Here is a 25,919-nt window from a genome sequence, read left to right as displayed (position 1 = left end):
TATAACAAGATAACAAAGGATTGAAATTGAAGCATGTGACACGTTAGCTATACAGATTTCCCCAAAAGATCGCAGCTGGGGAAACCATGAAAATTAGAACATAAATGAGTAGATAAATACCAAAATTGTGGCTACGGTGGCAACCGTGTATTCAAGCTCGAACCAAGCGGCCTGGCCACCGAAGGCGATCTTTTTACTCTTCTTCGTCGGATGCGCGACGCCAGTCTTGGGGTCACGCGTCAGAAGTTCCTCGCGTTCTGGCATTCTTGGTGGGTCGATCGCATAGGAGACGGGGGTCCACAGCGAAGTGCAGATGAAAAGGAAGGTAAGCGGGGGCCAGAAAGCGTGGGTGATGAGGCAGAGAATGATATCTCTGAAGCCAGTGTTCTGGGCGAAGCAGCGGTAAGAGGAGATGATCACTCCGACGAGGGTGACATAGACAAAGGCAAGATGGAAGCTGGCCATGTAGTTGAGCAGGATTACGCGCAGGCGGACGAACATGTTCTTGGACTTCTTTGCGTCGCGCTCGTTCAGAGCTGAGCCCAGAGAACCCGTTGGCTTGAAGGCTTGGGCTTCACCACCCAGCCAGGTGGGCAGCAAGAAGGCACGCACAATGCAGAGAGCGATGTAGGGCGACATCCAAAGTTGATAGCGCGAGCCTCGTTGGCCGGTGTGGTAGCCGGCTGGGATGAAGAGGGCCATTTCACAGAGACGGTTGGAGATGGTTGCAGCAAAGCAAGCCCAAATAAGCCAGCGGAGTTGTTCTTCAGTCGCAAAGGCGACGAGGCGTTTGCCCCACAAGAGGATAACCGGAATGGCGAAGAGGGAAAGGGTCAGCAGGAGGGTGTAGACACTGAGAGTTGCATAGAGGAAGCCAGAAAAGCGTTGGGCGACGGTCATCTGTCGAACAGCGTCACCCCAGAGGCAGAATTTCAGCTTGGCAGCTGTGTCAACGGTTCCAATTGCCCATCGCGTACGCTGCTTAAGATGTCCACCAAAATCTTCTGGCACGGTACCAAATTGAAGAGGCTCATGGATGTATGCGGTTTTCCATCCTTTGCCAAGCATGAGCGTCGAGGTCGCGACGTCTTCGGCCAAGGAGCCAAGCGGGAAGTTGCCAATCTCTTCGAGAGCCTCGCGTCGAACGACATAACCAGATCCAGTGCACCAGGCCACACCGAGTGCATCCTTGATCGGCTCGATAACATGCACGAAGAAATCCAAACTCTGGGCAAGCGGGTCAGATGCAGGGGTGTTGTAGAAAAGTTGCGGCGGACATGCAAGGGCCATTTTGGGATCCACCAGCAAGTGGGGCACGATGGCACGAAGCCAGTCTTGTTCAGGAATCTGCAGATTATCAGTTAGTACACCAAGTTGCGATTACAATGTAGGCTGGGTGTTTGTAATTTACCATATCGGCATCCAGGGCGGCCATGAACTGGCCGGCACCTCCAGGCAAAAGGTTGACTTGCTCCAGGCCGTAGTTCAGGTTACCCGCCTTGAAGTGGTGGGGCTTCCCAGGGATCTTTTCACGAGCCATGTAAATGACGTTGGGATGATTCACGGCGAGTTGATTGCAGGCAGCCTCGAGGGTGGGGGACCTGCCGTCGTCCAATATAATAACCCTCATCATATCGCGGGGGTAGTCCTGGTCACAGGCGCCACGGACGGTATCGAGAACAACTTCATCCTCCTCTCCACAGCAAGTAACAAACACATCCACTGTAGGACATTCATTACCGGTCAATCTCAGCTTGGGGCGGCCTCTCTTCTTCAAAGCCATCATAGTCCAGCAGTTGTGCATGAGGGAGGGGATCGCAACAGTAATTTCGATGGCCACAAAGACCCAAGCTCCAGCATATGAGACCCCAGCAACGTTTTGAGCCATAATAATGCAGGCAATTCGCAGACCAAGGTAGAACAAGTAGATTCCGGTGTTGGCAAATGTGAGAACTGGTACCAGGGCAAACACCCATCTCTTCCACCCTTTCCATGTTTCCGCATCATCGCGGTCATGGATGCGAGCAATCGATCCAGATTTGACCCAATCCTTTTCAAATCCTGGAGAGGCAGGTGAGCTCACTAGGGGAGCAAGACTCTGGTGACTTTCTTGCACTCCATGGTTTTGGTACTGTACGAAAGAGAAAAAAGACTCGTTAGGCTGTGATCTATACCGAGAACAAAGGGACTAAAGAGAAAGGAAACGTTGTACTAACTAGAGTTGGCGACGCCGACCGTGAATCATATGGCGTCTGGGGGTTCCATGATGAGTTGTGAAAGGAATCGGAATGACCCGACATCCGAGCGGTGGGTTGAAGCCAAACCGGTTGGCCGTACTCGTCGGTAGGGAAATGACCCGGTCTGACTGGCGTAAGAGGTCGTGAAGAGATGACTGAGGAGGTGAAAGGCTCTGGATGTTCGAAGCTGTTGTTTGAATGGTTGCCTCGATAGGTACTCAGCTCTACCTTTTCGTCCTGGTCCTCATGACCATAACGTCTATCCATTTCGAGATAGAAACGTTATAGATTAGGTAAAGTCAAAATGAGCTTAGGAATGTGGGATCTGTTGAAAACGAGTGTGATCAGCCCAAAGAGCTGGAATGGAAGGATAGATGGAAGAGAAAAAGCACTTGAGGTTACATTTCCTAGTAATAGAATACGGTACCAGCGATCTCTACAGAACCCGATGGTTAAGCCCTGAGGCTAGTGCATGCCAAGGGCCGAGCTGTATCGCCGCATTGGGACCGAGCGAGCAAAAATAGATTTATTTATGAATTTTTCAACGTAATGTTTCACTTCAAACCGTGGTTTCTTACGCAATGTGTCTGACTTTCCAGTAATTTTCTGGTTGCATCCAGGTCCTACCAGTACCTTTTTTCTTTGTTTTTCTTTTTCTTGTATATTTCAGTAATATTACCAGATTTCTAATTTAATTTTCCCAAATTGCCACCTAATCGATCCAATCATAAAATACAATCAAATGAAAGTTTTCAGGTACCTGATCTGTACCTGATCCCTATAGGTGAATTACATAGATGAGCGCACCATTACCACGCTAACCTTGAAAAGGGACTCCACTTGGGGCCTTTTCTTATCATCAAGACTTGTGTGGTCAAACGCTTAGTTCCTGATCGCCGTTAAAATACACTAACCCCGATGCATCTCGCCTGCACATCTTACGGGGTGTGATAGCGAGAATTTCGCCTTTGCTATTCGCTGACTTGCTCCTTTCTTCCCTTTGTCCTTTCCAAGGCCTGACTTTCGAGTTGCTGATTTTATTCTAACTTGCTTGTGTCTTCATTTTATACTCTTTTGGTCATGGTCTTCGGAGTAGGATTGCTGGTCAATGCGATCCTTATAGCCATCCCCGTTGGGGGAAGTGTTGGAGCTCTCATGGGCCTTGATGCCCATCGAGCCGCTACGGGTCAGAAACCTTTATTCACCGGGGACAATGACGATGGCATCAACTCCGGGAACGGCGGCGGCGGCGGCAGCGACAGTACTGGCGGCGGCGGTGGCGGTCATCCCACTGTCACGGACAACGGCGTGCAACATACCCAATACTGCGATTTGTCTTGGGGAATCACCCCACCGTCGAAAACCGAACAATACACCCGTGAGTACCCTCGAACTACCAGCACAGGCGCTGTTGATCCTTGAAAGACGACTGACCGAGACTGCAGTGAATCCCAATCAATGGGGTGTGAAATCAGACTCGACAGGAAATGGACTCTGCATGAATGTACGCATTGAACACACCCATCTGCACTTTTATTGGGGGGCCTACTAACGCGGCATCCTAACTTAGGTCACGACGTTTGTCAACCAGACTTATCCCGCCCAAACCGCCCCCGAGTTCTCTATCACCTGGCAATTTGACCATGGTCCTCAGACTATGCCCGTCCACGGATACCCTAATATCCGTGTCGACGACGTCTTGCCAAAGGAGATGGACAAGGTCTCAGAGTTAAATATTGACCTGCATTGGACATACGGAGTGGGTGATGAGACCGCCGCATCAACGGATATAGACGCGTTGGAGAAAGAACACCTTGCCACGAACGTCGCCATTGATATGTTCTTGGATGCCGATGCCGACAAAGCCAAAAATGCATCTGAAGCGAAATTCGAGGTCATGGTTTGGTTCTGGATGTCAAACATAGAGGCCCAGCCCCATGGTTGGGGGAATCCGGGACAAAACAAGACCTTGGGAGGAACAACATTGTGAGTTGGAAGTTGAACTTGTACCTGACATATCCCAGTATACGCTAACCTGCTCATCAGCACGCTTTACACCGGTGAAAATGACAACGGACAGAAGGTTTTGTCCTGGGTCCCGGAACTGATCGTTGAGCGGTTCACTGGAGACATTTATCCTCTCATCACCGATCTGTACAACTTGGAAGGAGATGACTACCCAAATAAGAATGACTACCTTGGCAGTCTCAGTTTCGGAACAGAAGTCTACTCTGTGGACAACAATGTCACATTCTGGGCCGAGCAGTACAAGATCGACATCAAGAGTTGAGGATGAAGAGGTGTGTACATTGTATGATTATGAGCATTTATTTTGCGGTTCTTTTTTCCTTCACGTCGATACACAACAAGCGTTAAATATCATCCATGCCAGTTCTAACATTTGATCTCTATTTTCTTATCTTCGATACTCAACCCCGGCTACTCCGGCCCTTGTTAATTATTTGCCAAGGATTCAACCCCTGAAATCAAGGACGAATAATCAGACTCTTCCAAATTTCTCTTTAAACTTATTTATCTCACCGTTTAAGATGGGCAGGTGTTTATGTCCCGAGGTCAGCTATCAGTAATGAGAACCCACCCATGTCAGACTCGGCCAGTCTCCGGGATTCGCAATTACTCCGCAATATGAAGCAGCAGGTGCAGGGATGCACAGATGACACCATCAGGCGTGATAATCATCGCATCTTCCATTATCGAGACTTTCACCTAGCTAATAATGACAACATGCGAGAAAAGGGAGAAAAATAAGAGAATACCCCCAACAAATGGATGATCACTGTCATATAGACACTGAGTCAGCCCTGGATTATCGCATCCAGCTATCCATCGCGTACGAGCTTCAAGTGACTCAAGTACTCAAAAATGGAGAGAGTACACTCAATTGGTAATAAGATGACCCATGAAGCATCCGGTCATGAAGTCCATTCCAATCCAGGACCGCAAGGTGGATTATGGCTCCGATTCCTTACGTATACCAAATGGTATCCAAAAGACATGTCACACCCAGAGAAGAAGCTGGTCCTCAAACTGGATATCATGATCCTAGTCTTTGGCTGTCTTTCATTCTTCACCAAATACCTTGATCAGCAGGCGATCACCAATGCCTATGTATCGTATGCAATGCCTCCAGTCTAGCAGACAACCGGTTACTAACAACCTATCATAGAGGCATGAAAGAAGACCTCAATCTGCACAGCAACGAGTTGAACTACATAACAGCGATATTCTGGGCTGCGTATTGCACCTCCATGATACCAGCCTGCTACTGGCTAACGCGCACCCGGATCAACATCGCGCTACCGACCCTGGAAGTTGGATGGGGACTCTTCACATTTGGCTGCGCTTGGGCGCAGAACCTGAATACAATATACGCAATGCGGTTCTTCATCGGGGTCTGTGAGTCTTGCTCCTTCACCGGCGTCATTTATGTCATCGGGTCGTGGTATAAGCCCGGCGAGGTGACGCGTCGGGTTGCGCTCTTCTTTGTTGCTTCGCCACTTGGGACTATGTTTGCGGGCTATCTGCAGGCTGCTGCTTATACAAATTTAGAGGGGAGACATGGATTGCCTGGGTGGAGGTATTTGACTCTTATTACGAAGGCTTTGGGTGTTCTTGGCACTGACCCGTTGGCAGATGGTTGTTCATTATTTGCACTATTATCACAATTCCTATTTGCATTGTGTAAGTCATATCCCCGAAGCGGTTCATCTGTTCATCTAACACAGACCAGCGGATATATCATTTTCCCCGACGTTCCTCACCGCTCTAAACCACGGTTCCTAACAGCGACCGAGCACGATATTGCCAACATTCGCCTAAAAGGTCTAACAGCGCCAAGCGAACTAAAAGTCTCCCGGGCCATCTTCAAGCGAGTCTTCGGCCGATGGCATTGGTATGTCTTTGTCGTGCATTGGACCTTAATGGACCAAAACTTCACACCGTACTCGACGCCCTTTAGCCTATATCTCAAGGCTAAGCCAGATATCTACTCTGTCTCACGGGTGAATACTTTGCCGACAATCGCAACGGCCCTGTCTGTCGTAGCCGCGCTAGTAGCGGGCGTAACCGCGGATCGCCTGCGAAATTTCTGGATTCCTTCCGTGGTGACCAGCATTCCCGTCCTGGTCGGTGTTATTTTGCTTGTCTATAATAATGTTGGTGAAACGGGCCGACTGGTGGGGTTTATCATCACCGGATTCGAGGGCGGTATGTGGATTCTGAAAGCTCTCTGGTTCTTATTTGTCATTCCCCATATTAAAAAGCATTGGCGATGTTGACTCATGTCACAGCAATTAGTCCGCTCACGATGAGTTGGGCAACGATCACCATGGCCAAGGATGCCGAGGAACGTGCTATAGTTACGGCAAGCATGAACGCGATCGGTCAGGCCATGGCAGCGTGGACCCAAATTTTTCAATATCCAGCTATTTCTGCCCCGAGCTTTCGAGCGGGATTCATCTCGAATCTGGTCACTACTATCGCACAATTCTTGAGTGTTGGCTTGATTGCCTTTCTCGTGCATCGGGATGCGCGAAAAGAGCGAAAAGAATTATGTTCTACTGTGTGAGTATTGGAATATATAAAAAAAAAAGGTCCGGCCTAGAACCCACACAAAGCCATTTTAGTAATTCGGCCAAGCACCGAAGGGCAAAACGTGGTTAGAACAAAGCTTTGCCGTCTTTGTAATTCCTTGGCATCAATCACGACATTGGGGGGATCCACCTTGAATTTAATTTTTTCTATCGATATATCTTCTTCACATCCCTGTTCATTCTTTCTATTGTTTTGTTGCATATACGGCACTCTCAAAGAGGGCATACATTTACCATGGCCCCTCCAATTGAGTCAGAAGTTACTTCTGAGATCGATACCCACGATGTCTCTCCAACTATCCGCTCTCGGTCGTCTTGGTACCGCTCTATCCCATTCCAAATTGCCGTTGCTAGTGGTGTCTCATTCACTGCCCCTGGAATGTGGGATGCACTGAACAACCTCGGAGCAGGTGGTGCAGCTGAGCCCTACGCTGTCTCCGCAGCGAACGCCCTGGTCTACGGATTATTTGCAGTTGTTTGTATCGCCGCTGGTGCAATCAACAACCGTATTGGTCTTCGATACGGTCTGATTCTTGGTGCGATCGGTTACCCGATCTACGGTGCCGGTCTGTATACTAACAACTACCATCCCACGACATGGTTCTTGCTCTTCGGCTCCGCACTGTGCGGTATCTCAGCTGGATTTTTCTGGGCTGCCGAGGCTGCTATTATTATTGGTTATCCTAGCCCCAAGGATCGCGCTTTCTACATTGCTGTCTGGCAGACCGCCAAATCTTCCGGTCCGATTATCGGCGGTGCAATCAGTCTGGGACTGAATGCATCGACTTCCCAGAAGGGAACAGTCAGCGCTGCAACTTATATCGTCTTCATTGTCATCATGTGTCTCGGTCTGCCGATTGCACTCCTACTCAGTCCTGCCGAGAAGGTGCAGCGCAAGGACCACTCTCTCGTGGTTGTGGATAAGAAGGAGACTTGGGCCAAGGAATTCAAGGCTGCCTTTTCTCTGATCTTCACTCGCCGTGTCCTCCTCCTCCTTCCAGCATTCTTCATCAGTTACTTCTACAACGGCTTCCAGAGCACATGGCTGACCTCCTACTTCACCGTTCGGTCTCGCGCATTCTCCTCGTTCCTCACCAACTTTGCCGGAATCGCGTCCTCGTTCATCATGGCGACTTTGCTTGATCGCCAATCCATCTTCATCAAAACCCGCGCCAGGATCGCATTCTGCACCATCGTCGCCCTGATCATCGGCACGTGGATTTGGGCTACCATCCTGCAGAAGCAGTTCTACGATGCACCCGAGCCCCCAATGTTCGACTGGTTCACAAGCGGCTTCAACAAGGCGTACGCCCTGATCTTCTTCTGGACCTTCAGTGGCCAAGCCTTCCAGCAATTCCTTTACTGGCTGGTTGGCCAGTACAGCACCGACATCTCATCTTTGTCCTACCACTGCGGAATTCTTCGCGGATTCGAGGCTCTGGGACAAACCATTGCATGGGCGATGCAAACCGAAGGTAATGCCAACCACTTCGTCAGCATCGGTCTCAACTTTGGAATCACGATTCTTGCCTTCTTCCCCACGTGGATTGTTCTATCTGAGTTGGAACACAGCCACGAGGTGCAGGTCACCGCGGAGGAAGTCGCACCCAAGACAGCGGGCGAATCAACAGCCTAAGCTCGTCACTCGAATTGAGTCATTTGATTCTTCGATCTTCTTGGTTCTCCGGATTCAACCCGGGAACTCACGTTTTTATTTTAATAGATAGACAAGATACCCCCCCACCTGCTCCCACTCAACGCCGAGCATTATGTATAGAAAAAAATGTATAGAACCATTTCCCAGACAAAACTGGGAAATGGGCCCCAGCCGATCGGCTGTTTTTATTTGAACTACAAGCATTTCCGTAACACTTGACTCATTACTACATCGGGATCAGTTTTTAGGCCAAGCTAGTATAGAGATATTGAGACCTAGTATATCCAAACACATCCTATGTCGTACATTTAAGAATCGATCTAGTTGACCGGCACTTTAGACCATTTGGGAAGTTTAAATTAAGTTTGGGGCCAAAAAATCCACCAATATCATGCATTAGAGACCAGGGTATGGATGCTCGATATGTATTGGCGTTATACCGGGGTTCGTATACGAGCCGTCGGGCTTAACCGCACTAATAGATAACCTCTATCCCTGTCAACTAACCTTGCAAGCATTCTAGGGCTTTATATCGATGTTAGGTAAATTTGAATGTATTCAAAGCCTTTACTGCCTCCATTGTCCCACTAGTAGCTATAGTAGTCCCGGCTTAAACTCCAAAGGGAAAAGAGCTGACGAAGTATGACTATCGCGACATCTCCATCTATATAGTGTCCCTTAATCCAACGCCAGATGAGGATATACTTCGCACATATAATGTGGCGCGCATGCCCCACAAGGTTATCGAGGTCGGCGCTCATGCAATTTCCCCTTCAGCCCTACACCATTTTGCTAGATCACTAGTTTTTGTTTTCTCGATCAAAAAATTGAAAAGCAGTTTCCTTAATCTAAAGCAAACATTGTTTCTATATATGTAAATCAACGACTAGAAATATCAAAGATACAATTTTACGTGGGTCTAAACTGTACTCTTATTTTAGATAAATGTCTTTTAATAAAATTCTTTAATAAACAGGCAGTAGTCTCTGCAGCCTTACAGGAAATATCTATACTCTTAACCCTTGTATTGATATTAACACTAGAGGTTTTGCAACAATGTGGTCTGATGTGAGTATATCAGAACTTGCCTGCTTGTTTGTGAATCAGACCTTTCTTTGTCCTCGTGGAGTTATATAAGAAGCCTCATAGTCGTAGCTAGATCGGATTTACATATAGTCCAACATAATACTAACGAGTAATGTAGGCTCCGATACGATTTGTCCGAAGAGGTGAAAGACGCAGCTCGGAACGAGCTTATCATAGCCCAGGGCTAGTTTAGTAACTACCTAATGGCATCGTTACTCTATGTCTTCGAAAACGCAACCTCAATCGTAGGAGCGAATGGTCAGCAAAGTGGGCGCCAAGCGCAAGATTCCTATAAAGGCCGTCCTCTCCTACGTCATCAGCTATGTGTTATCACTTATCAACATTGGATCCGAGACTGCATTTAACTCCATTAAGGAGCCCCGACGTACGCGTATATTATATCAATCAGCTACGTAATCTTCCCCAAGATCTGCCATTCTGATACTCGTCGGGCTGTTGGGTGGGGACTGTCAACATCGGGCTGTTATATTATTGGTCCTTTTCTGACGAATGGATGTTGTCTCTCCCCAACGGGGAATGATTTAATACATTGAATAGAGTGGATATCCAGCTATTCTTCAATTTATTAAAAAAACAAATATGCTGGTGTGCATAAAATATACCAGAATAAGTGACCCTCATATTGCAACCTTTCAAGGTTTGTATTTCTATTTTAATACTTTCCGAATGGTATCATTCCGTAGGTATGATATCTGCCGGCTCTTTAGGGCTATTTTTAGCAAGCCCACACGGAGCTAACGGTCCGTACTCGACTTCCGACGAACACGTGTGGTCTCAGCTGTTTAGATCTATACCCAGTCTGGAAAGGTACGGAAAAGATGCACATTTCATTTTCCAGGCGCCAAGGTCCTATTACAGAGCGTTCATAAGGAATGCATTCCGGCAGGGGATTGAAATCAAGTAAGATGGCCAATTAGGGCTGTGCATCTTGGGAAACGGCAAAAGGTGAAACGTAGATGTGAGACTATATGTACGCAAGGTATAGTTATGGAGTAAATGGGATTATCCACAAAGCTCCAGAATATTCGGATCAATACAATGGAAGAGGAACACCAATCGCTTAGGAATTGTACCACGGCGTAGACATCCGAGATTTTTCTATTTTGAAAGGCTAAAATGGCATAAAAAAAATGGATAAAATATTCCTAAAGAGAAGTACCTGGCCTTGGATTGCGTGGTCCTCATAAAGACTATCTTTCCCTCAAAAAAATCCTCCCTCACTTCATTCTCTACTTTCAAGGTTATATAACCTGTACTATTGTAATTCAATACTCCACTCTATTTGACAGCTCACATCTTGCATCTACCCCCTGGGCACCAAAAACCTCAAAACATCCCAGTTCCCCATCTAATCGCTCCCATCCCATCGTGCCGATCGCATAGTGACCAACCTCTCTTATTGCAATCGCGCTGAATTGCGATCGCACCTCTTGGCAGTTCCCACCTCCACCACGGACGCTCCACTACGGTAGCTCAGCAGATCACATCCGTTTCAGACCTGCCTTGAATCTCGGACGCTAAAAAATTACGGTGGAACCTCGCCTTAATAAAATGAGCGCCCCCCAATCTCCCACCTCTCCGAAGAGGAGTCGTGGATTCAGCGTGAAATCCGACAAGTCAGACAAATCGGGATCAAGAAGTCACAGACGTGGTCCCTCTGAATCATCAGAAGAGAAAGCTCGTCGCAATCTACACACCAAAGCAGATCCTCTGGTCGCCATGAGCGAACTTCAGCCTAGTACGTCCGAGTTGTCGGGTCTTGATTCTGACCCGGTCGCATCTCCTTATCATCTTACTCCAACTGACATCTCAATAGTGGCGGTCGCGCTGGAAAAGTCCAATTTGGGCTCGCTGCGTGAAATCGAATTCAAGGATCAATACGGGAATACCATCAGTCCGTTAATCACTGGCACTAATCGAATGCTGGGGGCATTATTGCTAACCCTTGCCTCATCATAGCCGATCCCGACCTGTCAAACCCCACTCGACCCCGTTTGGAGCGCCCCTTGGATACAATCCGATCGTTTGAGGCAGCTATCTATGGCACCTACAGTAATAACCGTGCGTCGTACTCCAGGACAGGTACTCTCCAGGCAATTCCTTGTGAAAAGTTAGGAATGCGGGAATATGAGCTGACTTCGTCGATAGATGATGCCGCATCGCAGATGGGCGACTACAGCCGACGAACAAGCTACTATGGAGGTATGTTTTCTGTGATTCTCCATTTTGTCAATTGCTTTCTAATCCTTTCACCGATAGGTCAAAACGGTCCTTCCCAGAGAAACTATGATCAAAGCAGCCACTACGGCCAACCCCAATCGCGACCAGATAGCATTGTGAATGCGTACCAAAACACACCTCTCTCACCCGAGAACTCCAACCCCTACAATCAGACTGGGTATAACCTGGGCGGATATGGCCAAAGCAGCAGAAAACGCCCATCTCACCACCCGCGCGGGTCACCCTCGGCCCCCATGACCCCCGCCGAGGGCTACCCACACATGGCCAACTCACAATACGGCTACGGCCGGTCACGCGATAATGTGGCCATGCCAAACACTGGTTCTGGCTACACAAACCCCTACGACCACTCCACAAACCCCAGCTCGATGAACAGCTCCAACGACCAATTGCAGCAGCAGGTCCTGCAGCAACAGCGTCTCGATGAGCGTTCTCAAGCCGAGTATGGTTTCAATGGTCTCAGCTCCCCCAGGACTCCTCAGCCTGTCGGTGACTCTAGGTGGGGTGGACCTGTTGGAGGTCCTCCGACTTCCACGGGGGCTGGGTCTGCACCGCCGCCTGCGCGCAAGACTGTGAACCAAATTCCGCCTCCTAAAGTGAATACGGATAAGAGGAAGAGCTGGTTCAAACGCCGATTCAGCAAAGATTAAATAAATCTTAATGTCTCGAGATGGGAGATTGAGATGGATAATGCTTGATACTGTATCTGGACACTTCATTTCGCGATGCATCCTTTGTTTTTTGGGACTCTGCAGACCGGCGTCGCCCTTTGTTTTGTTTGTATGGAGCATGCGGGATGTGTTTATTGTTATTGCATTTTTATTAGTTCTTTCATCGCATGCTGTAATGAGGTTATGATACATGGACACGTCATGGATTGGAATTTGTTTTTCCTATTGTTCCTGTTTTATTCTCTTTATTTATTTTTCTTTATTCATATCGATCTGTACTTACTCCATAGCTACCTATTTCTCCCAACATATCCATCACATATTACTGTTCATTAGATATACACTTGCAGCCCATATAGGGTCCACCTTCAAAAGCAAAAAAAAAAGTCCATAAAATCCGGAAATCGGAAAATTAATTGCTAGGCTAACCCGCCCTCGCCGTACGACAAATGGGAATCACGAAAGAAGCACACGAGGCAAAAGCAAGAGTAAACAAAGCACCGATTTACCCTACTTCCGCCCCATCAGTTTATACTTCAGCTTATCAGCCAGCCCCTCATGCGCAACCTTCTTCCTCTCCTTCTTCTCCTTAAGCGAAGCCGCATCCAGATGAACATTTCCCTGTCCACCACGCTACCCGAAAAAAGTCAGCCATATTGTGGGGAAAATTCGCCTGGGGGTCCGAAGGTGGGGAGTAGAAATCGCAATAGACATCACATCCCGAACGGGAGAAAAGGGAAAACCATAGAGAAAAGGCGTGAGTTGGGTAGGGAACAATCACAAAATCAAAGGCAAACAAGCGAAAGAGCTCTCAGCTTACCCCAGTGTGGTATGTTTCGTCGACCGAGTCACGCACTGCGAGCTCGGGGATCATATCGGCGTCGTGGGGAGCCCTGGACGCGGGTCGGACCATTGGGGAGCCGATGTTTCCTGCGCCGCCTCGCTGGGTAGAATCGGGTGCGTCAGTGGGAGGGGGATGTTTTGGCGGGGTGCGAGGTACTCACGCCGGCAGAGTACGCGCCATCACCTTGGTCGCCGTAGGGGCCTTCACGGACAATCTCGCCATCGACGTATCTGTTTCAAGGGGGGTTTAGTGCATTGTTGCATGTGCGCGACGATTTCAACATACTCGGTGGTATCGTGGCCGATGTTGCCTTTGCCTAGTTGTGTGGGAGCTTGTCAGCTGGTGATCATGGAGGGGAAGCGCATGTAGGGCTGGGGGGGCATTAGCTTACCTCCTCGACCATGAGAGACCATTGGTGCCTCTGGTTCAGTCTTTGCGGGTTTCTCAGTCATCTTGACTGTTTTTTTTTTTTTTTGTCAGATCTTGAAGTGTGTCTTTGGAAGTGAGTTGATTCGTAGGCGAGTAGATGAGATGGGTAGATGCGAAAGGAAGAAAGATTCGGACAGGTAGGAAGGTATTTATCGATGGGGCGATAGATGCAGGTACGAGATGTGGTGGGGAAATCCACGTGGGTGTATCTGCAAGCTTACTGTTTCTAGGAGTCTCAGAGGGGCTTTAAAGTCGTACAGGAGTGTGGTATGGACAAGTGGATTTTGGGGGATCTAGATCTTTTAAGTATAATCCACTTTATACCCGGGTTAATCAAGGGATTCCGAGCCAAGAGATCAGTAGGTTCCTTAGTTCTCTATCTATATCGTTTGGATGTTGTTATTAAACTACATTGAACATTTATATTCGCAAACGAATGTAGTTCGTGACGTCGCTGATAAGATAACGGCCTCCGATTGGTAGAGCTGTGACAAACGGCAATTGGCCGATAGCGAGCTTGGCGTTTACTATATATATCAAGGCAATAATAAAAGTATGCATTGAACCTGATAGAAATATTCCTGAAAAGATCAGCGTAGTCACGGCCCAGATGGTAAGGAGAATGGAGGTTGCGCATGCTACCCGAACCAAACTAGACATGTCCTTAGTTCGTCTTGTCTTCGCTTGCACCACCTGTGGTAGGAAGCCCCACGAAAATCTTGAATGAATCGTAGCTGCGAGGTCATAGTCAGAATATATCCAGCGCACAAACCAAAGGAAATCGAGGCCATACATCATCCATTGGAGTCCGGTCTGTACATAGTCTTGTTAGCACCTGGGTTAAACCACATGGAACGTAAGAACGACTCACCAAAGTACCGATCATTACGATACGAACAGGCAGTCCGTTCCACAATCCTCGAAAGCCTATGTCGCCATAGATGCGGCTCAAAGCAGCGCCAAATGCCTCACCCGCCTGTCGATTCGCGTTCAACTTGCTAACCATGACGTCGGCAGGATGCGATACCGCAGCACACAGAATACCGGCGAGGTAACCGCCGGAGAACGCAACGGCAGTCTGAGCACCCTTGTTGTAGTCGGACTTATGACCTGGCAGATTGTGGTAGATCATCTCAACAATGGTCTCGTAGGAAGCAAACTTCATCATCGTGTAGGGAACTTGACGGCCCCACAGCGGATAAAGACCCTTGTACAGACTACGTTAAGGTCAGTATGTAGAGATTGGATTCCAGAACAGAAGGCGATATATGTCGAACTCACCCAGCAACGCCCTCCTTGGCAACTACGTTCGAGATACCGCTGAAAGTACCTGTGATTTCAGGAGGGATGGTAGTCTGACCGCGGACCTTGACAGACTCGAATGGACACAGCGCTATATCTGCGATGAGCTCTGCCGAGGCACTGGCTGTCAGGTAGATGGCAGTCTTGAAACGGGTCGCGTTTTCCTGGCCGACCAGGTCGCTGTAGAAGATCTTGAAGTACTCGTATCCTCCATACTTGAAAGCTCCTTGGGCCTGTTATAACTGCAATCAGTATACATAATTAAGAACGCAAAAGACCCATATGTTGCTCGGGCTTACGCTGTAGCCGAAGAAGGTCGGGCTCCAACCCGTAAAGACACCACGAATACCCTCAGCCAAGCGGATGGTGCGGAAGGCTTGTAGGTTGCTCTTGTAGAGATTCGGGTCAACTTGGCGGCGACATTTGATCAGGTCGAGGGGTGTCACGGCAGAGTGGGTAACGCCCTGGTAGATATGTGAGTATCTCATCCATACAGCGATCATAATTCAGACAAAAGGAGGTACTGACACATGCCATCATTCCACCAAATGCGCAAGCTGTGTAGTACTTCAGAGAGCCAGGCTCGATCTTCCCGGTCTTCTCCTGGGCCTTCTGGCTTGCGGCATTAAATTCCCGGCTTGCCTCGTGGGCAATGTCGTCGGCCTTTGTCTTCACATCGTCGAGTGCACTCCAAGCTGAGAACGGTCTATGTTTCGCAGTGGGGCTCGCAGTGGGGCTCGCAGTGGAACTCGCATTGGTGCCCACAGCACCTAGAGGATGCTGGGAGGCAAAGGCGTTGATCCAGTCAGGAATCATGGTGTACTTCGGGTTGTACTTCGGGTAGAGTGGATATAAGTGGAGTCGGCTTGGATATCCGATGATCTCCACCAAAGAATGGATTTCGAGGGACTATTTCTTTCCGATTGACTATGTATGAGAATTTGAAGGAACAGCACGGGAGGATACAGACGGGGGTAAGGACTCTTGAATGACGTGTGAGACTTGTAAGACTCGGTCCGAGCCACTTTGTAGCTTAGAACTTTCGATGTCGACTCTTTGAAAATTAAGACACTTGTCGAGATTGGGCTTATTTATATGTTCTCCATGTGGGTATGTCTTAACATGCTATGCAGAAACCGGGGGCCAACGCGTTACATACGGACTTAACGCACTTAACAAGTTGTGCTCCGAAAGTTCTCAGGTTAAACGTATTTCACCCCACCCAAAACGCGCCCATCACTTAGCACTTAATCAATTCAACCCACCATGCCACCAATTCACTCCCAATCTAGCGATTCAGTAGAGCAAGAGGATAGGATTCTATTAGCTATATCTCTATCTATGAAGCACCGCGCCGTTTCATCCCAAAGTCAACTCTCCTTCCTCTAAAGAGCAACCTTTGCCGCGTGATTTCTACTTATTCCTAAGACCATTGAAAGACTGTTCAGTTCATGATTGTTCTCTGGCCCTCCAAAACTCGCTCCATGGAATCTGGGTACCACCGACGGCCGACATCCGGATGGGCAGCTAGACGGGCGGTAAAGCTGCCCTGCCCAATACATCCCTGGAAAATGTGGTTCAAATAACTCTCGGCATCTGACTTGACCTGGATATTTTTATTCAAGTCCCGAATATGGGGTGGAATTTCCAGATTCATCTTGGCTCGGGTGAGATCCAGAGCCAATCCTTGGAAGACAGGAAAGGAGTATCGAGGCCCAAGTGATTGCTTTGTGACACGGTCTAGGAAATTTTCGGGTCGCAGGTTGACGCGGTGAGTGGTGGCAGTGCATAATCCGTGGGTGATAGCTTCAAGCGATCGCCCGATGTTGATCACCAACGTGCCGGGAATTGGGGGTACAGGTATCCATCTGCCGCCTTTGTTCTGAACCTCAAGGCCTAAATGGGAAGTCCCCTGTAGCAAGAAGGTCAGGAAGCTTGCATCTTTATGAATCCCAACACCTTGACGTGTATGATCCAATTCCTCGCAATAAGACGGCTTCGGTGGGGGGTATTTAACGAGCTTGAGTTTGTTCTGAGTGAGATTGTCGAAAAATCCCACAAAGCTTGTCGATGGCATATCAAGAGCTTCAGCGATAAGGATTTTGAAGTCGTCCGCTAGGTGGCCGATGGCGCTCAGATAGGCTTCAACGGCGTCTCGGCCACCGGGAACGTCAGATTCGCTGGGCCACTACTTGGGCGATAACGATTTAGCCATGGGGCACTGCTTCTCGGGAGGTCATTTATCACGAACCTGATTAGGCCCACGAAGATTACAATACAACGGCTCCTCGGGACTTGGGGGTAAGCATTCGGTGCTAAACTAATGGTTTATCATATATCGTCAGCGTTTTCTTGTTCACTCTATCAACATAAGCGTTGTACTTACATCAAATGATTCGCGGTGGTCAGTCTCGCCAATTGTCTTCTCATTCCCGAGAGGAGTATATCCCAGGAAATGTTTGCTGTTGACCATCTCGAGCTGCTGCTTCTTTTCCAAAGGCAATTCAAACATCTCCTTCGCCTTCTGAACCAGTGTCTCTTGCACATCAATTGGGACCGGGGGATTTTTGAGATACAAAAACCCGACATTTACCAGGGCTTCTCGGAGCCGTGCCAAAAATTCCTGCCTAGCGTTCGGCTGGGTTGTCTGGTCATAGTCCAGTACAGGAATGTTCGTAAAATGGCCACCGTCCGTATGAAACCCGCCGTCTTCCATGACGAGAACTTGCAAATGGGATTGAAAAGAGAATGTAAATCTGAGGGAAGCTGCTGCTCATGCCATGTAAAGTGAGAAATAAACGAAACCCCCAAAGACAAATACTTATAAGGATCAACATCACTGGCAGTTAGTCCCATGTGACTCCCATTTCAGCTTTAACGAGCAAGCTGAAATGTATAGTCTGATTATGCAACTTTGGCCATTCCCAAGCGAAATAAAAAGTCTAGGACTGTCTCAGCCCATGCAAAACTATTGCCTATTGCATTAGTGCTTCGGTTGGTGCATTATAGTTATATGCACTTCCAAGGTTCTAATCCATAATCTGTCCCGCGATGGATTGCATGATGGCCTCGTAATAATCCGATGGTGGGAGTGGAATAGGTGGAATCCCGCCAGCATGTATAATCAGGTGCCCCCCCCCCACCCCCCACAATTGATCCTACAAATAGAACTGGCGCAGATGAGTGCCAGCTGAAATTTACCTCCATTTAGGAGCAGAGCTAGAGAGAGCAGTTTGGGCCAAAGGACATTTTGCAATAGCGGGAATGCGGATATTTGCCAGTTTGAAGGGGTGATGAGTACAATGCATTCCCTACATGAAATTCCTGCAGAGGTTTTGCATAAACACATTGAAATACGTACGTAATGCTCAGTGGCAAAGAAGTCTAAATTCGATCGCTATTTTGATATATCACCTGATGGGATGCGGTGAAACTATGCTAACCCTAAGGAGCTGCAGATATTCAGCAAAGCCACGTTCTTCCTACTACCGGAGCTATCTACTGGAGCTATCTACTTGAGTTATCTACTTGAGCTATCTAAAAGAAAAAGGGAAATCAAAATATGTTCTTCGCTTGCATCTGGCAAGTACATAATCTGTGGTTGTTTGGTGGACACGGTTGATACTTTTTTTATTTTTCCTTTCTTCCGGCTATATTACTACTGTAAGATCTTTTGTCGAAAGCTTCAGCAGGAATTAAAATACGTTTGCGGATTGAATCATGGAGCTTCCTCACCTCGGGCAATTTACACCACTCTTCACCTCGCAGGGTGTTGAATCGAATTCAGAATCTGCCCTGCAAGACTTCCTCGCGCAACATCCCACTCTGCGCTTCATCCGGCTGCAGTGGCAGGACTACTCGGGGATACTGCGCTCGCGCATGGTTGTCCCCAAGCAGCTTCTGCAAATGACTGTGGCACAGAAGCCCATCCACGCGCCACCCATCGCCTTCCATTGCGTGGCCGACAATACCCTCATATCTGGTCTTGATCCGACCGGGAATCACTTCCTCGTTCCCGACTGGTCCAGTCTACAGATCCTGTCTGCAAGCCCTCATAACGCAATGGTAATGTGCGGCGTCCTTGCTTCCACGCCCGCTGATCCTATCCCCAACCACGACCTCTGTCCTCGGCGCGCCCTCGCTAGCATCATACGTCGCGCCAAGGAGGACTTTGACCTGGATTTCCTGGTTGGTTTCGAGGTTGAATTCGAGCTCATGGAGCCGACCTCCGAGTTGGGTGATGACGGCGACGGCTACACTCTCGCCCCCGCCTGCAATGGGCTGGGTCGATACGCCGTCGATGGCCTGCGGCATCGACACTTCGATCTAATTGAAGCAGCTATCCATCAGCTCCTCGATTCCGGGGTGGATATTCAAGCCTTTCAAACGGAGGGTCGCCGTGGCCAGTACGAGCTATCGCTCGCTCCACGCACCCCTCTCGAGGCAGTTGACGAGCTCATTCTGGTCCACGATACCCTCAAGACGATAATGGCTCGCCACGGGCTCATCGCCACCATGTCACCCAAGCCCGTTGCCGGCCGTCGCCAAGCCAGCGGTCAGCATACACACATCTCCATCTCGCGACCCGAGGTTCAAGACCAATTTCTCGCTGGGATTCTGCACCGCCTTCCAGCCCTCTGCGCCACCTGTATGCCATACGACTTGTCTTATGAACGAGTGCAGCCCTATCTTGGCGGCGATCACGTCGCCTGGGGCTCCGATAATCGTGAGGTCCCTATCCGCAAGATTCGACCCGGCCATTGGGAGATAAGATGCGTTGATTCCACCGCCAATATGTATCTGATGCTGGCAACAACGCTGGGAGCGGGGCTGCTGGGAGTCAGTAACCAGATGGCGCTCTCATGGCCTGATACGGCAATTCCGCAGACCATATGTCGAGATAATCATGTGAATGGCACGAATGGCATGAATGGCACGAATGGCACGAATGGCACGCATCATGTTTCCAAGGCAGTAGCGCTGCCGAGGAATCTGGACTCGTCATTGGACCTTCTGGAGAAGGAAGCAGGAGAGCTGGGGAAGATGATGAATAGCACGATCTTGGGTCATTTCCTGCGCATCAAGCGCTTTGAAATGGAAAGTTTGGGGCAAAAATCGCAGGCCGATGTGCGCAGGCTTTTGACAGAGCTGTTTTAGAGGCCAAATAGCCCCGTACGAGGAATAATGTGATCTGTGAGACTGCCGTGGTTTCAGCGTTCATATAGATTGAGAGTTGGATGGGCCAGGGACATTGATAATCATTCACCTTCTATAAACACATCGTGTTGGACCTATCACCCACTTTCGTATATCATTTGAGTTGTCATTTCAAACGGTATGATGGCTAGGGCTTATCATGGAAAATCAATAGCCTCCGACGTGGAGAAAAACTCATTTCGACGGAACAAAGACCGGCGAAAGACAAAAGACAAACACGCAGACATATAGGGAATAACTACATAAATGGACGGTATCTTCGGTTCCCAGGTTTGAGAATACAAACTCGAGACTGTGGACAAGCGTCCTAAAGACATACTAGTACATAAAAAGGCCGCAGACGGCAGCCGAGAACCTCCGCTGCCATCTTCCTGTGAAATCCAATGCTGGCCATTGCTTTCACTTCATCTCAAAGTATTTGTAAGCTAGGATACCAGACCCAGCACAAATCGTTGCTAAAATAAATCGGAGACTAGTCAGATTGGTATCGTTCGTTAAACGGTGAGATTTCACTAACCAAGGCACAAATTCATGTAGTAATATCCCACTGTCTCGGTCAAAATGCCTGACAGAATTGGCCCAATGAACATACTGAATGTCCAGCTCATGTTTATAAGAGAGAATGCCCTTGAAAATCCACCACCGGAGCCAAATATGGCCGGTCGCGTTTCCTGCAGCTCGGTAATAACGCCTGGTGTATAGGGAGGGATTAGCACAAAACACCTAACCAAACACAGGTAGATTGTATAAAATCACTGGCCAAGGAATGCTAACCGGTCATCTCTATTGTGCCACAGCCAGTAACAAGCGTTCGGACAACACCCAACCCGACAATGATAGATGTGTAGATTGTTTCGCTTATTTGCGCTGGGCCCACGAATGACAGACCTTTGGGACCTGCAGCGCCGAGGAGCCAGAATAGAGGGGCATGAAGTATGAATCCTACCGCAGACGGAGCTTTCGTTCCCCAGCGGTCTTTGATCCATCCAGTGAGAGGGGAAAGCAATAATGTCGGTAATTGTAAAAGTAAAAACATCAAGCTTATCTGAAAAGGACCCCAACCAAAGGTTCGAGAGACATGCAAAGGCAGGGTAGTGTCGAGGCAGGCTAGGGTAAGACTGATAGTTGCGTGACATGCCATGGCAGTCAGAGCACGGGGATTAGTTAGAATAACTCCGTAGAAACTCTGATCTCTGCATGTGGTAGAAGAACTCTGCCGTGAACTGCGGTCGGGTTGAAGTTGACTAGGTTGCCCGGAAAGAAGATTGGATGTCTCGTCTGGTGAGCGGAAGCCAGACCCAGATACGTTTTCAGCGTCCTTCATTTCGCCTTTGGGTCTCTCGATCATTAGAAGCTGCATGATCACATCAATTACGAGGATACCAATCGCTGCAAGCCAGGTTGACCAGTATCCAACAAGACCTATCAGCGAGCCCGAGATCATTGGGCCGAATAGCATCCCAGAAATAAAAAATACTGAAACTGTTGACATAGTTCGCGACCTATTCTCGGCCCCAACGGTGTCCGCAATTGTTGCGAAGCCAATAATCCATGCTGCATTGCCGGCAACGGCCTGAATCACACGCCCAAAAAGAAGTACTGGCACTTTTACCCAAACCGTATAGGTTAGCTCTAACCAGGATATTGATAAGTAAATCAAGACAGACGATGACATACAGGATGTGGCCGCAGCGACAATGATTGTCCCTGATATTTCTCCCAATAAAGAGAGCAGCATAGGACCTTTTCGTGAAGAATATCGGTCTGCAAAATTACCGATAATTGGCCCAGACGCGAAGCAGGCCAGGGCATGGATTGAAAGTGCTGCTGATGTGATACCTTGGGTTTTGGAAGGGTCGAGGTGAAGACGATCCTCGATCATATACTTTAGTATTGGGACAACGAAGCTGTATAGAAAGTTTTCTAAAGAATGTCAGCCCATGTCACCCCCAATTCCAATATGGCGTGTTCTGCACAAACCTGAAAATAAAGCTAATGTAATACAAGTTAGGATAAACAATTTCGACGAGCGCCATCCGTATCCCATTGGCTTCTTCTCGAATGAGGTCATGTTGTCAAGGTGGTCAGATGAAGCCATGCTGGTAAATTATTTCGGTATCCCGTTGTTTCTCTCCAATTTGACACGATTGAAGGGGTAAAAGAGGAAGGAAAGGAAGAGGGCTATGCATGAAAATATGGCAAGGGGAAAGGTAAGGTGTCACATCGCCAATAGCTCGTTTTTGTTGATGCCTTCATTTGCCTGATTTATTTGGAATTGCCCACCCAACACGGAACGCGTTAAAAGTTAGCCAGTCAGTTAGAGGCGATCCCTATCACGGATTTCACATGCGAGTGACGCACACAAGCGAGTAACGCAGTCCGAAACACATAGTAAATGGGATACATTACAACAATGTCCTTGGTTAATTCCATATTTACTCCTTAGTGGATGTATCAATTTGAAGGCAACCAAAAAGTTGCAATATCATGGTATCGAAACTTAAATCGCTCTAAGGAGATATATATTTTTACCAAAGTTATAAAAACTCTCTAGACTCTATACTAAGGTCAGATATTGCCTAAAAACCATTAGCCAGAAACACTCCTATACGTCGCAGTTGAGATACCATGTTAGTAAACCCAAACCATCAAGTATCACCATCGTTATCTTTGAAATTTTACTAGTAATAAACTAATCTCTGGGTAGTATAAGATGATACAAGCGTTTATTTCGTTCAGTTTTGTAAAATTGATATCTAATAAGTTAGTGTAGGTTCGATCTCAAATCGCGAAAAATACAAAGATTACATGTTGCTTATTTAGCAGCTTTATGAACGCCAAGAGTTTGGTTTTGGGCCTCAATGGGGCCTGGGTCCTAGGTTGGGTCCGGAAGACTAGATGCACGTGTCCAGATGCCTCAACACCTAGGGAACGACCGTAGATAGTTGCTTCTGGCAAGATTGTTGTAAGCAGTATGTCAGCCTAGCCCAACTTAGTCAATTCAGCTACAGCCCTTCACAATAGCTATAAAAAAAAACAGAGATAAATAATCAATTTTATCCAGCTAAAAGAGGAAAGGCGTCAAGAAATTATACATATATAGGTTCATGCGGGTCGATAGAAGTTGAAACCTCAACGAACCTCTAGAGGTTAATAGACGGTTGGATGTTAGGAAGGTTGGAACCTCACCTCGTTTGAGGTTCCGGGGTAGGAACCCGTGCGGAGGTTCAAAGCCAGGTCGAAGCAGAACGGTCAACAGAGGAGCCGAAAATAGCTCGACTCCGCCAGGAGAATGACAGAGGATGAGCGACGATGAGGCCCCGCGGCGGCTGAGGCACGAATGGATATCGGTCGATCAATGGACCCAGGCACCAGGCATGGCCAACCCGAAACATAGGTGGTAGTATATATAATAATCTCCATAATTCCTATATTCTAGGAGCCCTCTTATAGTATCACAATTTAAAAAATTAACCCACTCCACGCCTAACATAAAATATGTAAATATATAGGCGTCCCTAGAAATTGGGCTTAGGATTTTATAAAAGTATTATAACGGTAGTAGAATGTTAATACTATACATAAAACCAAAAGATTCTAATATAATGAGAAAAATAAGCATTTACACATCTACCTTTTATATGGTCTGCCTAGTAAAAGGTACACTTGTATAAGGATCTGATAACCGCCGTGGCCGCAAGCGTCTTCCGTAGTGGAGTCAAAGAGATGCCAAGCTTGACATCAAAAAGTCATCCCGCAACGGCTGAAAGCTCTTGACCCTGCACTTTGGTATACCCTACTGAGGAACCTTGACTTTTCAATATTTACATCTGGGCCAATTCACCACTTTTCCACTCACCGGTACTTCTCCTCGACAACCACCCCAAACCCATCCACTGCCCCTCACCAACCCCTCACTGCGATCACACCCAGAATGGCATCATACCTGACCGGCAGCGAGGCCTTCACTCGCGAGAAGGAAGCCACTTCCGAAACAAACACATCTACAGCAGCCTGGGCCGATAAGTACCGCGGTGTCCGTCTCTCGCAATACAATCATCCACCAAACCTCAAGACTAACACACAACACAGGCAACAATTGAAGACCTCGACCCTCCCCCGGCGCTCTCAGTCTCCTCCAATGATCCTATTTCCACAGCCTTAATGGCCGCCTACGAGCGCGACTACACGCACCTCACCGTTATCTCCCCGACAAAGCGCTCCCTGATGGGCTATGTCAGCATTCCACGGCTACGGGAGCTGCTGCAGAACGGAACTGTGAAAGAAAGCGACCCAGTCTCAGCGGCCATGCAACGCTTCAACCGCAAACGTGGCATCTACCAAGTCATCACGATGGAGACGCCGCTCGAGGAGCTCGAGCAGTTCTTCGAGAGCGAGTCGGGGCCAAATGGCGAAAAGCGCGAAAAGCAGCAGTTTGCCGTTGTCACCGATGTGGCGCGCAAGTTTGTGCTTGGTGTTGCTACCAAGGCGGACTTGGAGGAGTTTGTCAAACGCAGACCTACCTAAGCCGCTGCGGAGCTGGTAGTAAGGTGGGAGTTGGAATATGTGAGAGAGTCGTTTCTGTTTGGAACTGCATATCGGCGTATCTGTCTATATTGAGGGCATGGGTTGAGGTCTCTTTTCTGTCTCTATATGTGGTTCCTTCAACATGAACAACACATTTCTAATATAGGCCTTGACTGACGGGATTGAAGTGTGGAGCTTGATATCCTGAAAACATCCAGAATATCTACCAGTCGGATGAATAGCTTGGTCAATGTGTAGTTTTACAATTGAGTCCTTAGATGGTCGAAGTTGTTCCACCCCAATTATACAAAAACAGAACCCCCAACCACCCGAACACTGCCGTAACGCCAAAAAGAGTAAGATCGTTTTCTGAAAGTCCCCAAGATCGAGTTTTATCCAGCCTACTGGGCTTTCTTTGAATCTGACTTGCTGGCTGGCTGCCTGTCCTCTTGGTCTTCCGTCCAGGCGACATAGATATATGCGAACAAGACCACGTTGGCAGTAACGGCGGCGGTGATTCCGGCGAGCGTTGAGCTCCCTAGGTAACATCAATTCAATCGGTATATGTCATTGCAAGTTAAGAGGGTAGAAAATACTCACCACTGAAGATTGTATTCACAGTCAAGAAATACATGCCAATGGGGCCAACGATCATGGCAGCTGTGAAGCCAAGGAGCTTGTAAATCACATCTCTAGATACAGAAGCTAATAAGAACCTGTCTTCAAGGACTGAAGCTTCTAAGGCTATTGTCTTACGCAGGAACAGCTGGGGCCACATCGGAACTGCCTTGCGCAGGCTTCGCCGCAACATCGGCGTATGACTGGTTGTGGGGGCGACGGGCAGACATCCTTCCAAGGTTGTATTCTTTAGGAGTAATTAAGAGAGTCAAAAGGCCAAAAGATGAAAAGGGAAGGCCTGGGTTGAAAGAGGAATAGCTGAAGCTATCGAAGTGCGGAGATAACGGATAACTTGGTGCCATCACATGCCGGGGTTTGATTGGTGGGTTGAAAGGTATATGCTCATGTGATTCCTTTATTGTTTCATTCCATTTTAGGAAACTTGATATCTATTGT

General features: G+C 48.1%; 11 protein-coding genes across 11 annotated transcripts; 5 read left to right on the top strand and 6 right to left on the bottom strand.

The window, feature by feature from the left end:
- Positions 1-93: 93 nt before the first annotated feature.
- On the bottom strand, positions 94-2,504 carry N7447_009011 (glycosyltransferase family 2 protein; the record flags this gene model as incomplete). Its single annotated transcript, XM_057233273.1, has 3 exons — positions 94-1,347; positions 1,412-2,131; positions 2,217-2,504. The coding sequence occupies 3 exons, from the start codon at positions 2,502-2,504 to the stop codon at positions 94-96; spliced, it is 2,262 nt and encodes a 753-aa protein (XP_057082815.1).
- An 813-nt stretch (positions 2,505-3,317) lies between these two features.
- On the top strand, positions 3,318-4,527 carry N7447_009010 (glycoside hydrolase family 12 protein; the record flags this gene model as incomplete). The annotated part of the gene is made up of 4 exons (XM_057233272.1): positions 3,318-3,615; positions 3,683-3,741; positions 3,808-4,223; positions 4,284-4,527. The coding sequence occupies 4 exons, from the start codon at positions 3,318-3,320 to the stop codon at positions 4,525-4,527; spliced, it is 1,017 nt and encodes a 338-aa protein (XP_057082814.1).
- A 593-nt stretch (positions 4,528-5,120) lies between these two features.
- N7447_009009 (uncharacterized protein) lies at positions 5,121-8,486 on the top strand (the record flags this gene model as incomplete). Its single annotated transcript, XM_057233271.1, has 6 exons — positions 5,121-5,371; positions 5,425-5,835; positions 5,892-5,939; positions 5,989-6,464; positions 6,548-6,821; positions 7,070-8,486. 6 exons carry the CDS (start codon positions 5,121-5,123, stop codon positions 8,484-8,486), a joined length of 2,877 nt encoding a protein of 958 aa, XP_057082813.1.
- A 2,679-nt stretch (positions 8,487-11,165) lies between these two features.
- On the top strand, positions 11,166-12,505 carry N7447_009008 (DUF2406 domain-containing protein; the record flags this gene model as incomplete). Its single annotated transcript, XM_057233270.1, has 4 exons — positions 11,166-11,352; positions 11,431-11,508; positions 11,574-11,816; positions 11,874-12,505. The coding sequence occupies 4 exons, from the start codon at positions 11,166-11,168 to the stop codon at positions 12,503-12,505; spliced, it is 1,140 nt and encodes a 379-aa protein (XP_057082812.1).
- A 531-nt stretch (positions 12,506-13,036) lies between these two features.
- Positions 13,037-13,822, bottom strand: N7447_009007 (DUF3602 domain-containing protein; the record flags this gene model as incomplete). The annotated part of the gene is made up of 5 exons (XM_057233269.1): positions 13,037-13,159; positions 13,347-13,469; positions 13,531-13,600; positions 13,656-13,686; positions 13,762-13,822. 5 exons carry the CDS (start codon positions 13,820-13,822, stop codon positions 13,037-13,039), a joined length of 408 nt encoding a protein of 135 aa, XP_057082811.1.
- Positions 13,823-14,463: 641 nt separating this feature from the next.
- On the bottom strand, positions 14,464-15,917 carry N7447_009006 (putative mitochondrial phosphate carrier protein; the record flags this gene model as incomplete). Its single annotated transcript, XM_057233268.1, has 6 exons — positions 14,464-14,533; positions 14,593-14,612; positions 14,671-15,016; positions 15,081-15,334; positions 15,401-15,565; positions 15,630-15,917. The coding sequence occupies 6 exons, from the start codon at positions 15,915-15,917 to the stop codon at positions 14,464-14,466; spliced, it is 1,143 nt and encodes a 380-aa protein (XP_057082810.1).
- A 628-nt stretch (positions 15,918-16,545) lies between these two features.
- On the bottom strand, positions 16,546-17,817 carry N7447_009005 (isopenicillin N synthase family dioxygenase; the record flags this gene model as incomplete). Its single annotated transcript, XM_057233267.1, has 3 exons — positions 16,546-17,289; positions 17,353-17,421; positions 17,488-17,817. 3 exons carry the CDS (start codon positions 17,815-17,817, stop codon positions 16,546-16,548), a joined length of 1,143 nt encoding a protein of 380 aa, XP_057082809.1.
- A 1,004-nt stretch (positions 17,818-18,821) lies between these two features.
- Positions 18,822-20,258, top strand: N7447_009004 (protein fluG; the record flags this gene model as incomplete). Its single annotated transcript, XM_057233266.1, has 1 exon — positions 18,822-20,258. The coding sequence occupies one exon, from the start codon at positions 18,822-18,824 to the stop codon at positions 20,256-20,258; it is 1,437 nt and encodes a 478-aa protein (XP_057082808.1).
- Positions 20,259-20,830: 572 nt separating this feature from the next.
- N7447_009003 (uncharacterized protein) lies at positions 20,831-22,416 on the bottom strand (the record flags this gene model as incomplete). The annotated part of the gene is made up of 3 exons (XM_057233265.1): positions 20,831-21,009; positions 21,093-22,225; positions 22,337-22,416. The coding sequence occupies 3 exons, from the start codon at positions 22,414-22,416 to the stop codon at positions 20,831-20,833; spliced, it is 1,392 nt and encodes a 463-aa protein (XP_057082807.1).
- A 1,836-nt stretch (positions 22,417-24,252) lies between these two features.
- N7447_009002 (putative cystathionine beta-synthase (beta-thionase)) lies at positions 24,253-24,845 on the top strand (the record flags this gene model as incomplete). The annotated part of the gene is made up of 2 exons (XM_057233264.1): positions 24,253-24,354; positions 24,411-24,845. The coding sequence occupies 2 exons, from the start codon at positions 24,253-24,255 to the stop codon at positions 24,843-24,845; spliced, it is 537 nt and encodes a 178-aa protein (XP_057082806.1).
- A 401-nt stretch (positions 24,846-25,246) lies between these two features.
- N7447_009001 (vacuolar ATPase assembly integral membrane protein VMA21) lies at positions 25,247-25,693 on the bottom strand (the record flags this gene model as incomplete). The annotated part of the gene is made up of 3 exons (XM_057233263.1): positions 25,247-25,383; positions 25,446-25,537; positions 25,602-25,693. 3 exons carry the CDS (start codon positions 25,691-25,693, stop codon positions 25,247-25,249), a joined length of 321 nt encoding a protein of 106 aa, XP_057082805.1.
- Between the last annotated feature and the right edge of the window lie 226 nt (positions 25,694-25,919).

This window comes from Penicillium robsamsonii, assembly GCF_028829455.1.
Source record: "Penicillium robsamsonii strain IBT 29466 chromosome Unknown utg000005l_segment0_segment0, whole genome shotgun sequence".
NCBI lineage: Eukaryota > Fungi > Ascomycota > Eurotiomycetes > Eurotiales > Aspergillaceae > Penicillium > Penicillium robsamsonii.
The sequence above is the reverse complement of the archived record's forward strand: the minus strand, read 5'-3'. Positions and strand labels throughout refer to the sequence as shown.